The 13,191-nt window shown below is 42.6% G+C and overlaps 1 protein-coding gene across 1 annotated transcript in view; it reads right to left on the reverse strand.

Moving 5' to 3' along the window:
• The window catches only part of ADCY2 (adenylate cyclase 2), a 398,303-nt gene that overhangs the window by 121,971 nt on the left and 263,141 nt on the right, over positions 1-13,191 (reverse strand). The window contains 1 exon segment of the mRNA XM_003789554.2: positions 761-909. Within this exon segment, the coding sequence (XP_003789602.2) occupies positions 761-909 (149 nt within the window).

Raw genomic sequence — 13,191 nt, forward strand, 5'->3', positions numbered from 1 at the left:
CAGCTCCCCTCTAGAACTCAGGGGGGAAGAGGGCCCCGCCCAGCTCCCCTCTAGAACTCAGGGGGGAAGAGGGCCCCGCCCAGCTCCCCTCTAGAACTCAGGGGAGATGAGGGCCCCGCCCAGCTCCCCTCTAGAACTCAGGGGAGACGAGGGCCCCACACTGTTCTCCCTCCTGGCCATAGTCTCATGATGAAAACATGTTGGTACTCCAGGTGCTGTGACTCTAGCAGTGATTCCCTGGGAAGTAGATAGGACCGTGCCTGTATAATTGGGCTACACATCAGCCCCCCACGGCTTTGTCACGGGTTGGCCAGACCCCCATCACTCCTGATGGATGGCAGAGCATTAAGCCTCCCTGGCGGGGGGTGTGCTGGCTTCATGGAGCGTCTGCCCCTGCAAAGTCCATTCTGAGAAATCAGTCCCGGGGCCCAAAGGGTCCACAGAACTCCCCCACGTTACTACAGTGTGACCAAGGGGTTTCCAGAGTAACGACCCCACTGTCCACCTCTGTCTGCCAGCCATAGAGGCAGGACTGTGAAGGATACCTCAGCCCCATAAAGTAAAGAGGATCATGTTTCATCTGAATGTGAAGGTCCCAGGAGGCAGCCGAAGTTGGGTGCAGTGGGAAGCACTAGTACTTGTTCCACCTGCACAGGATTCAGCCTTATCTTTAAGGAGGGGTCATGCTGTGAGAGGTGGGATCCCCCTGAACAACGTCCCTGCTCCCCAGGTGGCTGAGGAGCCCAGTCAAGCAGCCTACCTCACATTGGTGTGGCGTTTGACGTACAGGTTGTGAAAATTGTTGGTGTTTTCCATTTGGCCGGCTTTGGGGCCTTGCAGGCGCTGGATGATCTCTGCTTTCATCTCCATGGCTATGTGAGCGGGCAGCAGGGACAGCAGGAGCCGCTCCTACAGCAAGGTGGGAGGCACCAGTTAGGATCTCTCAGACAACGGAGGCAACAGCCACATAATGCCTGGACCCTTCACTGAGGTAGAGGGGGGCCAGTTTGGGGATTCTCTCTGACAAGTTAAAATACAGATTCTAGAAATACATACTGGAAAAAAAGATCAGATTTTCTAAGTTCAGACTATATTATTATGTTATTTATTATTTATTGAGTTCTAAGTATACATTCTTCAGCATAGAGAATAAAGGAAGGAAAAGTTATTTCCCCAAGGATAATATTGATCTATTTTGATTTTCAAGTAGTGAGGCAGAAATAATATTAAAGTTCCTGACACCAGTGGTCAGTCTAAGATGGAAAATACTAATTTCCACCTGCTTGTTTATTTCAAAGATAAAGTACAAGCTTCATTGCATGTTAGAAAGTCAACTAATATTCTACATTTCCTGGAGAGATGGTCAAATATTTCATTTCTTCTATGATTAACACCCAATTCCCTTTAGTGATTCTAAACTATTATAAAAATGAAGTTAAAAATGTTAGCTTCTGTAAATGTCATCTATAAGACAACACAGATGGAACAGCAAAACGTGAAAACACATGAGCCTTCTGTGTCTAGACTTTGTCTGTAAATCCAGTACACCTGGTAAATAATCAATGTTAGCACACAATGTTGTCCTCATTTTAATATAATCTTATTTAGATAGCATGGCATCATTCCATTTTCTTTAAGGAAAATACATGATGTTTCTTTGAGGAAAAGTATCACGAATGACAATCTCTGAAAATTTACATTTGCCCTTGAGTATTGTTAATGCTAATATATTGTAAAAGACATCACATCCCTTAGGTATTGTGAGGTTTAGCAATTGGTATTCAGTGTTGATGAATAAATATTTGTCTAATCAAACACTTCATCTACCACTTTGTCTCTTACGCTCTCTTTATTTTTTTCTTTTTCTTCTTTTTGGATGAACTGATGAGAGAATAGGGGCAGAAGGGACATGGGGATTTGCTTCCAGGTTCACAGGGCTGGGCGACCATTTCTTAGGTACACGTCGTGCACGTCACTTTGGTGGCTGTTGAGAACAGCCCTCCACTTAGAGAGCCGAGGGCAGGCCAGGCTTGATCTTGGTGAACAGGGAGGACCTTTTCCCTGCCCCAGGGAAAGACTGGTACAAAGTCAGTAAAGACCCAGTGTGTGCCCATGGGGGGACCTCAGTGCATGGAATGTTTCTGTACGAGCTGGAATAACTGAGTGTGGATCATTTCTTCATTCACTCATTTATTCACCTATCCAGAAAATGTCCCCATATCTTTGCCTAGTACACACCAGGCCCTTTCATAAGCACTAATAGTCAATGCAGAGCAGATGGACACGGAGTCTCTGATACATATTGTTTGTGGTCCAGCAGGGTTTCAACACACAATGCACTTGCTGTTAGAAGATGCTAGAAGGACTGGCTGGTGTTTGGAAGAAGCCTAATGCCTGACCCTCTGAGAAAACAGAAGGGTAACTAAGGCTGAGAAGTTTCTGCTATGTGGCACCTCCTCCCAGGAGCACTATTCACATGAAACAGTGGAATCAAAACAGCAGCCTATCCATTACAGTGCCACCAACTGCCTTGAGATAGAGGCTACAAGAGGCAGTTAGATGGAGGGCAGGGAAGCTGAGGCTTGTCACAGGTGCTAATACTGACGTGTCAAAAAATTTGGTTGGTACATAAGAAATTAAGAAAATTTTAATTTAATAATTTTCTTGTTTACTTTTTGTTAAATTTCCCTTGATATTTCAATTTGAATGGAGACATTAAATGGGGGAAATCACAAGATTTTTTAAATTTCTGATTAACACAAGAGAACAATGATTCGGTTACACTGTTTGGTCTCACCTCACAGCAATCACAAGTTTTTAATAAATTAAATATCCAAGTGTACATATTGAAAAATGTAAATTACTATTGATTATACAAAATAATGAGGATGCCTTGTATAACCTAAAATACAACAGCAGTTTGTATGCACAAAGATATCAACACCAAAGCTGAAACACAGGAGAGTGCAGTTACAGTACTCTGAGGTCTTACACCCGCCTGGGAGTAAGAATTGCCAAAAACAGCAATTCACGTATGATTACTATTGTGGATGCAATTTCCATAAGAGTAACAAAATGATGAATATATGATTAGCAAGGTGACAGTAAAAATGGAAAAATATCCTTAATTAATCTAAAACAAGTCAATAAAGAAGAAACAAAACTTAAAACAGGTGGGACCCATGGAAAACAAATCATGAACTGGCAGTTATTAGTCCACTTGATCAGGAATTACACGAAACATTAATGTACTAAATATGCCAATTAATTGACTAAAGCAAATTGTGGATTGGTGATGTTCACACAAAGAACTTAACTGTTTTGCAACATAAAGTAGACCTTGCTTTGGGTTTTCTCTCTGGTGGATGGTCACACCAGGGTGTGGACTAAGGGAATGGGGCCGAGTAAGGAAAAGTTCTTGCAGGGGGAGGAGAGAGCCCAGCTCTGCAGGGGCAGGCACTGCCCGAGGACAAGCAGGGCGTGAAAAGTTTCTCCAGGCCGGAAAGTGGTTAGTGAGCCCTTGACTCAACTTCTACTATGAGCTCCACCTCCCGTCCGCTATTCCCCCAATTCTCTAATTCTCTCCTAATACAATAGCATCTTGTTAGTGAGTTCAAATTGTGGACTGAAGTAAACTCTTTCTAGAGCAGGAACAGTGTATCCTCAGGATGAAATCAGGGGCCGGAGCATCAATACAATTGATACGATGATGGAAAATACTGAGTTCAACACTGAGACAGGAAAACAAGTAATATTTTTGTTTATTAAAGTAATAGGTGGGCCCAGAGAAATGGAGCCACTTGGAACCCAGGAAATCAAGGAACTGCTAATGACATGAAAAATTCATGTTTGTATTTAAAAATTTTTAAATAAACTTGACAAATGCAGAGCTCCATCCAGGTGGTTGATGCTACAAGGGTGTCTCTACAGGCCTGTTCCCTCCCTCCTGTCAGAGCCCACACACAATGTGATTTGTTACAAATGAATGGCACTTTAATTAACGGCTTTTGTAATCTCTTAAAGAAGCATATCATCTACTCATCTTTTGCTACCCATCTGCAAAATACATATATTTGCCACTTGTGTTCATCCTCTGTCTTTTGGCCTCTGTGACCTACAAGATGGTGAGACTTTTGTGTCATTTAAAGGTAATCAAATTCATGATGTAATCCAGAAGCATTTAGCAGACAGACCTAAAGTTCCTTAAAGTTTAGAGACTGAGTTCTGCTAATGCTGCCCCTGCCTACCTACCTTCCCAGGAGCACTGAGCATGCCCAGGGGAGGCACTCTGTGGGCGGTCACTGCTGTGATTTTCTGTTTCTGATCAACACACAGAATAATTGGGTTCGTGGCCAAAATATTACATACAAAGTGGTTCTAATGCCCAAAGTCTGTTTAGACAAATAGACAAGAGCTAGTGAGGAAAGTGTGACAATTCCATCCATGAACATCAGACCTGCCTGGCCACATTCTGGGGCAGGAACAGAGCAGCCCCCCTGGGAGTGGAGGATGCACGCTGCTCTGAGGCTCCCTCCTGAATTGTGGTTGTAATCAAAGCAAGTAGCTGTTGCAAATACATTTTATTAACTTCTAAACCAGGGGTAAGGAATATTAACATTCAGAATCAAAAATTCTGAGTCTGGGTCTAGGCTATATAGAAAACCTAATGGAAGCTGTGTGTCTACAGAGGTGGCCCAGGATCGGCTTAATTAGATTAAAAGCCATTTTGTACTCTTTCTGATGGGTGGTGAGACAAGGGCTAGGAATGAATGTTAATAAAATGCTCCTGGCCACAGGTGCTCAGTGTATATCACTCTGTAGTATTATTCATGATGATAACCTCTGTGTGTGTGTGTGTGTGTGTGTGTGTGTGTGTGTGTGTGTGCAGATTCAGTGCAGCTTCTGCTGGACTTCTTCAGCCGGCAGACTTTCCCAATGTCTGCATTTGTTTCTGGCTGTGCTTCTTATAGCCGAGGTTGTCTGTATCCTACCCATATTCTCTCTGCCTCCTTTGGAGGTCACTAGAGATTATCTAATTTTGAATGTACAGTTTCCTGTGTCCAGCTAATGAGGAGGTAGATGGCGGATAAATCAGCAGGTGGCTGTATGGCTGCTCTGCACTGATATCCCTCAGAGAGGCTGGGCAGAACTGAGACCAGTGGTGACCCCCACCCTTTCCTTACCTGGCTTTTCTCCTGCTGCCTCCATCCCTCCTGCTGCCTACAGCCACTTCACAGCTCAGTGACTCTGCCCAGATACTTGTCTAAGGTCTGCTCTGGGTGACCCTAACTGGCATGTCCAAGTACCTTCTCTCCTATACTCTGTACCAAGATTATACCAAGCCCAAAGAGCACAGAGCCAGTCCTTCCTAAAACTACAGATTAGATTCTCCTATCAGAAAAGGAGACTCCAATACAGTAATTCTCTTCCGCTCCCCAAGCCTCATTTAACAACCAAGGGTAAATTATAAGGTAGAAGGATGACTGCCTTCTAATAAGTGATGTAAAATATAATCTTCATATGTTATACAAAACAGAATTTTCTGTTTTGTTGTAAGTGCTAGATAATCTGGGTGAATTTAGACTGAAATAAATATCTTATTGGCTAACCAGCCAAATAAAAGAAGTCAGGGATTCCCGCTATCATTTGATTCTGGTAGCACCAGTGGGTGGGGGACAGTGCAATACCCACTGAGAGCTCACCCACGGGGCCGAGCTTTGGGGTGCGCTCCTGCCCTCTCAGGGGTCACAGTGTCAGGCAATGTGATGAGCCCCAAACAAAAGCCTGAGCTCGAAGGCGTCCTTCAAGGCATTTTCTTTTACATTTGTCTTTCTCCCCCTTTAAAATATTCTGATCTAAAAGAAAATTTATCATTTATCATGAAGCTTGATCAATGATAAATTTCATGATAAATTTCAACCCAATTCAAACGCTAACAAGACTAAAATTTTTCATTATTACTAAAAAATTTTGCTAATGTAGCTATGTGCCCCAGCAACTTACCGGCAAGCAACATCACACAAACTTAAATGTTTAATATACTGGGTCTAATTTAGCTATACTGTATTCTCAAGTACACTGGACAAATTCCTTAATGATACTTTTAGAAAACCAAGTTGTCATTAAAATGATCAATGCATACCATTATTACTTTTTCTCTTGCTAGAAAAGCTTGTGTAACTATGGAGAATTTGGCTAATTTTGGCATATTCAAAGATTATCTGACTAATAACTTAGCCTTGATTTCAGGGTTCCATTTAACAGATCTCTTTATCAACCCTCTAATTATTATTCATAAGCAATAAATTTTTTCCTAGAGCTTGTGCTTTTAAAATGTGCCTTATATAAGAGCTACAGAGTTAATTTAGTGGATTTCAACATGCTATTGATCAAAATTCAGGACACTGTGAGCTCTTAAGTGTTTCTAATACAATGAAGCAAAGCAGATATTATAACCATATTTTATTGTTCAGACAATTTAGGTTGATAGAAGAGTCCAATTTAAGCCAAGAAGATTTGTACATAAATATTGAGGTAAGAAATATAGTAAGGCTTATTATACTCTGTCCTTTTAATAAACCATTATGTAGAAAATATTTAAAACTGCTTTACTGTTCAAAAAGGAGGATAACAATGAAACAATCCCTTTCTAAAAATTTAAAACATTTTCCCTTCAAAATTTTCATCTCTATTTATTTTCAGTGTAATTTGATCACATTGGGATGCCAAGTCAGTATGGTGAACAGCAAGCATTTTATAAATTTTCCTCTTCCCCAAGGAAAGGAGCTATCAGAGCAGAGAAACACCAGGTCCCTCGGCAGCCATTGGGTTATAACTGCATCCATCATCCACGTACTGAAGAGACAGATGGTGTCACTTGATATTGTCCTGCGGTAACAAAAAGTTAGATGTCTGCTCAAAATGAAAGGCTGGACATGCTGCACTGAGTATCTTCCAGGACATAAAGAGAATATATCAACCATCAGCACCCTCCCCATCTCCTACCAGCCACACTCTCTTGTGAAGCCATCATAATGTCTGCAAGTCACAGAGAATAAGCATCCCCCACCAGTGTCAGCTTCCATCACTAGGACATCTCAAGTTGTATTCTTGTAACTACTCCTATTGTTTTTTACAACACTAACAACATTTAGCTTGTCTCTCGTAGGTCCTTCTGAAAGATGTTTGCTTCACAGCAATCAGTTGAAATACTCATATTATTTGAAAGGTCTTGCTTCATCTTTCTTTGACTTTTACAAAAGAAAAATGCTGACCAACATATTTTCATGTGATGGAGAGTAGCAGCCCTTTGGAGGATCTGGCCCTTTCTCTTCTACAACCAAATCATGTTGGCTTTTGAGGCCCAGCTTGGTTGTCTAGATAATGTCTATTGGATGAGGTGAGTTGAAGGCCATCACGTTCTTGTAAGATTCCTGAATTTTTTGAAACCATGGGTGATCCTTTCTAAAATTCACCTGCCACTGTTTCAGAGAAGACTACATCCTGATGCATACACCTAACCGCTAGTGTCACACAGAGACAAGAACCTGTTCTGCCAGTGGGATGCTAAAGTCTCCAACTATTATAATGGTGTTCTTTACTATTCTGTTTAGATCAAGTAGGATTTTCTTTATGAATGGAGAAGCACCTGTGTTAGGGTGCCTAGATATTTAGGATTCTTAAGTCTTCTTGTTGAATTGTTCCCTTCACCATTATATAATGACTATCTCTGTCTTTCTATACTTCTGTTGATTTGAAGTCTATGCCATCCGATATGAGAATGGCTACACTTGCTTTCTTGTGGTTTCCATTTGCACAGCGTATTGTTTTCCATCCCTTTACTTTGAGTCTTCGAGTCTAATGAGTCCTTGTAGGTTAGATGTGTTTCCTGGGAGATAAGAGATACATGTTTTGTACTTACTTTACCCATTCCGCCAGCCTACACCTCTTCAGTGTAAAGTTCAAGCCATTCACACTTATTGAAAGAATGAGTAAGTGTTCATCCTGTTGGGTAGAATTTTATTGCTTTGCTTTACCTCTTGAGCCATTGTGGTGTCTAGGCTCTGAACTTTAGCATTTGGATGGTCTTACCCTGGTGGGTGTCTCTCATGCTGATCTCTGAATAATGGAGATCTGAGTATTTCCTGCAGGTCAGGTGTAGTTTTGACAAGGTTACCACCATCACCACTTCTATTCAGCACAGTGCTAGAAGTCACAGCCAGAGCAATTGGCAAGAGAAAAAAAATCAAGGGTGTCCAAATGGGGGAAATAAGAGGCCAACTCTTGTTCTTTGCTGATAATATGATCTTATATCTAGAAAGCCCAAAAGATTCTGCCAAGGGACTCCTGGAATTGATAAATAATTTCATCAAAGACTTGGGTTATAAAATCAATGTACACAAATCAGTAGCATTCCTATATGCCAGCAACAGTCAATCTGAGAATCAGATCAAAGACTCACTGGCTTTCACAACACCAAAAAAATAAAATAAAATATCTAGGAATATATTTAACCAAGGAAGTGAAAGACTTATAGAAGTAGAACTACAAAACACTGAGGCAGGAAATCACAGAGGATATAAACAAATGGAAAAACACAACACTCATGGGTTAACAGAATCAGCATTGTTAAAATGTCTACACTACTCAAAGTGATTTACAGATTCAATGCAACCCCACCAAAATATCATTGTCATTTTTTGCAGATCTAGGAAAAATAATTCTATGCTTTTTATGGAACCAGAAAACACCCTGTATAGTCAAAACAATCTTAAGCAAAAAGAACAAATTGGGAGGCATCACTTCACCAGCTTCAAGCTATACTAGAAGGCTAGAATAACCAAAATAGCATATTGCTGGAATGAGAACACAGATATAGACCAACAGATCAGAACAGAGAACCTAGATATAAAACCGTCCTCATATTGCCATCTTCTATCTTTGATAAAGCAGACAAAAACACACACTGAGGAGAAACATCCCTGTTCCGTAAATGGTGCTGGGAATACAGAAGACTGGAACAGCAACCACATCTCTCATCACTCACAAAAATTAATTTATGATGAATAACAGGCTTAAACCTAAGACACGATATTATAAGAATTCTAGAAGAAAGTGTTCAAAAAACTCTTATAAATATTACCCTAGGCAAAGAATGTATAAAGACACCCCCCAAAGCAATCATAGCAACAACAAAAATAAATAAATGGGACCTCATCAAATTAAAAATCTTCTGCATATCCAAGGTAACAATAGAGTGAATAGACAACATCAGAATGGGATAAAATATGTGCATGCTATCCATCCAAAACAGGGCTGATAACAATAATCCACAAAGAACTCAAGCAAATCAGCAAGAGAAAACCAAACAACTCCATTAAAAAGTGGGAAAATACATGAACAGAAACTCTTCAAAAGAAGATATACTAATGGCTGACTAACCACAAAAACATGCTTAATGTCTGAGGTATTACCCAACTCCAGTGTGAATGCTTTGTATCAAAATGTTCCCAAACAACAAATGCCGGAGTGGATGCGGAGAGCAAGGAGCACGTGCACTGCTGGACTGCAAACTAGCACCACCTCTATGGAGAGCAGTATGGGGACAGCTCAGAAACTAAACGGGCACCTGTCACTTGATTCAGCAGTCCCACTGCCAGGTATTTACTCAAAGGAAGAAAGGCCATATTATCATAAAGACACTTGCATTTGAATGGGTATCATAGTACAATTCACAGTTGGAAAGATGTGGAAACAATCCAAGTGCTCATTAATTCACAAATGGATTAATAAAATGTGGAATACTACTCAGCCACAAAAAGGTGAACTAATACCTCTTGTGTTAACCTGGATAGAACTGGAGACCATTCTTCCAAATGAAGTGTCACAAGAATGGAAACATAAACACCACATGTACTGATGATTAAATAGGAACTGATCAATCAACACTTACATACACGGATGGAAATCACACTGGGAATCCAGCAGGCAGGAGGGGACAGAGAGGAGAGCTGAGCTCACACCTCATGGGTATAACCCACACTATCTATGTGATGGGCACACTTATAACCTTGACTCAAATTGCACAAAAACAATTTATATAACAGAAACTTCTGCACCCTCATAATATTCTAAAACTAAAAAATGAACCTAAGTGCTAGAATCCCCACATGGTGGCAATGATTGTAAGTCCAGAAGAATGTGAGAAAGGAGAGACCACCTGGCACCCAGAACACACGGGGGGTGGTGGTGCTGAGACAGTGCTGGTTCTGGCAGAGTGACTCTAACGCCTAAGAGGAGGATGGAGAAGGTGCTGCCATTTCTGAGGTGTGACGCTTATGGCCAGCACTTCTGAACATGTGTGCTGAGGGGACATCGGTGTGCTTATTCACAGTCTGGGAAGCTGGAACACTGTGTGAAAATTAAAATCAATAGGCCCTTCAGCAAATCATGGTTCCCTTTCACAGAACAGTAAGCCCTTTCATTGCATCAAATTTTGTTTTCTCATTTAACAAACGCTGGTCACATGCAATTTTATTTAAATTTAAACATTTGCCCAATAAAAGGCAGATCAGATAGAGACATGGCTCAGAGGGAGTGAAGTGAGGTAAGTGTCCCCTGGGAAGTGTCAAGACTGGACAAAGCCTGTGCCTTCCAACTTCACAGCCCCTGGCTGCTCCTTCTGCTCACTCAGATGTGTAAGTCCAAGGAGACGACCAGCAACACTTTCAGAGAGCACACAATTAAAAGAATCTGGAAGAAATGAAATTATCACTTGCATACAATCACCCTCCAGTTAACAGAAGTTAGAGAAGAAAGTGCTAATCAAGTCAAATTATGAATTATGTCTGCAGTCACTGATGACAGTAAATTGGTATTTCTAAACTTGAACTGTTTACCATCAACTGTCAATTCAATTCTCTAAAATAGACCCTCTAGGGAAACGGAAATCACTCAAAAGGTAGGAAATTACTCAGTCCTTGGTTGGGAGATGGTGTAGGCCCTCAGAAAAGAGCCACAGCTGAACTCCCCAAAGCAGGTGTCAGGGCACCCGGCTACACACCAGTGCCCAGGGAAGAAGGCAGCAGGGGCCCGGGCGGGGCACCCACAAAGGCTGAGCACAACACAGCCTAACACGGGGGTTGACAAATCACCCAAAGAGCAATCTCATCATACAAACAAGACGTCCACACTCACACACCATGAAGTAAAAAAGTAAAATGCTCCAGAGGGACGTCAACTCTGTTCTGGTCTCTCTGTCTGAGATCATAGGGAACACTATCCCCCTGCAGCAGGCGATGTCGCTGGAGGAGCACTGTGGGCAGACGGTGTAGAGACCGACCGTAGTGGACAGACATGCTAACAATGCCATTGACAGATGATAAGAAGGAATAAAAAGTAGCAGCACATGGGCATCAGTGATGAGAAGTTCTAGGGAGTGAAATTGCGAATTTGAATGTAAGCCCTTGATGCAACTAACTACAGGCTCCAGGGGACAGACCATGCCCCAGCTGTGCACGCAGCACTTGTGGGAGGCTGCGTTCGTGCTCTGTCCCACATGCTGACCCTTCCTCCCTGGTCCCACTGACTGCAGGTTTGGCTGTGTGATTTGTCTGACCTGTGAAATGTGAGCGGCAGCCATGTTGCTTTAGGCTTTCAGCGCCAGTGCGGAGCTCACCATGCGTTTGTTTTCCTTCTCTGTGGAACCAAAAGTGTGTCAACTAGTGATTCAGCAGGGCTGGGGCCTGTGCCTGGTGCAGAGGCGCAATCCACTTACATGGAGCAGATACAAGTGAGAAACCATTACTGCTGCCCGCCACTTTGACCTGGGGGCAATTCTTCCTGAGCGCACCCTAGCTATTGAGACAGACAAGACTCTGCACAAGGGTGTGCACCAAGCCACATCCTCGGTCCTTGTGTGCACAGAACTTTCACAGCTGTTCTGACATGGGGAGGTTTTGCTCACTTGCTGGGGCAGGGATACTTTCTCCTGTCAGCTGTGCCTTCAACGTAAAGCCCTGGAGAGGCCTTCTGTGAGGTATTGATTCTTCTACCTCCCTGAGGGCAGAAGAGGCTGAGACCTGGCAAGGCCATGCCACATGAGCAAAGTCTACAGGGCAGGGTCCTTGTCACCCTGAAGCCCACACTGTTAACCCCTACATGGTCTACTGTGCAGTCCACGGAAGGAGAGGTTGGGCTCTTCAAGGCACTGTAGGTGCTCGACGTCAGGCAGGAATTACATGGTGCAGGAATGTTTGCACCAAGTATGGGGACAGTCCTGTACTCACTCGCATTTCTTCTTCCACAATAAAAACCAGGATTATTTTTCTTTTTTAAAAAATTTAAATTATTGTTTCAGGTTAATTTGCGGGAACAAAGAATTAGGTTACAGTATTTGCATTTGTTAGGTAGAGTCCCTCTTACAATTGTGCCCTGCCCCCAAGAGGTGTGCATACACCCTAATACTGTGCCCACTGAGTGGGAGCAACCCACCCTCTCCCTCCTCCCCCACCGCTCCCCCATGAATTGCTCTGAGTTTTTCTCTTATGTGGGTACGTATTAGATCATCTACTGACTTTATCGGTATCGAGTACATTGGATTCTGGCTTCTCCAATCTTGTGATACCTTACCAAGAAGAATGTGTTCAACTCCATCCAGGTTAATAAGATGTAAAGTCTCCATCTTCTATATAGCTGAATAGTATTCCATGGTGTACGTACACCACAGTTTGTTACTTTTCTAAAAGATTTTCTCTAACTAAACGCTGAAGTGGTGATAATTTATCCATTCTTCACAGCAGCAGGTATCATCCTACATATAAATTGTCTACACTCTTAAGTCAATTATCTGTATTCTCCAGAATTGCCTATACATGTATTCTCCAGCAAAGTCATAATGCCCACTGGATGCAAAAGTAGGCTGCATAATCAGCAAGCTGGGTGTCCCTATCTTTAAGAATGGTGGCAACACAGTGTCACTATCTTTACCTGTGGGACTCCCATGAAAACCGCAGGGGGAGTCTGCCCAGAGGGGTGTGGAGTCCAGCCCCCCCCCCCCGCAGTGAGACTGGGCTGGCTTCCCCTAACCAGCACCCCGCCTGGTGATGGTGAGACCAGGCTGGCTCCCCCTAAGTAGCACCCCACCTGCTGACGGTGAGATGGGGCTGGCTCCCCCTAAGCAGCACCCCACCT

Source organism: Otolemur garnettii, unplaced genomic scaffold, assembly GCF_000181295.1.
Source record: "Otolemur garnettii isolate 467f Iridium unplaced genomic scaffold, OtoGar3 scaffold00033, whole genome shotgun sequence".
Lineage (NCBI taxonomy): Eukaryota > Metazoa > Chordata > Mammalia > Primates > Galagidae > Otolemur > Otolemur garnettii.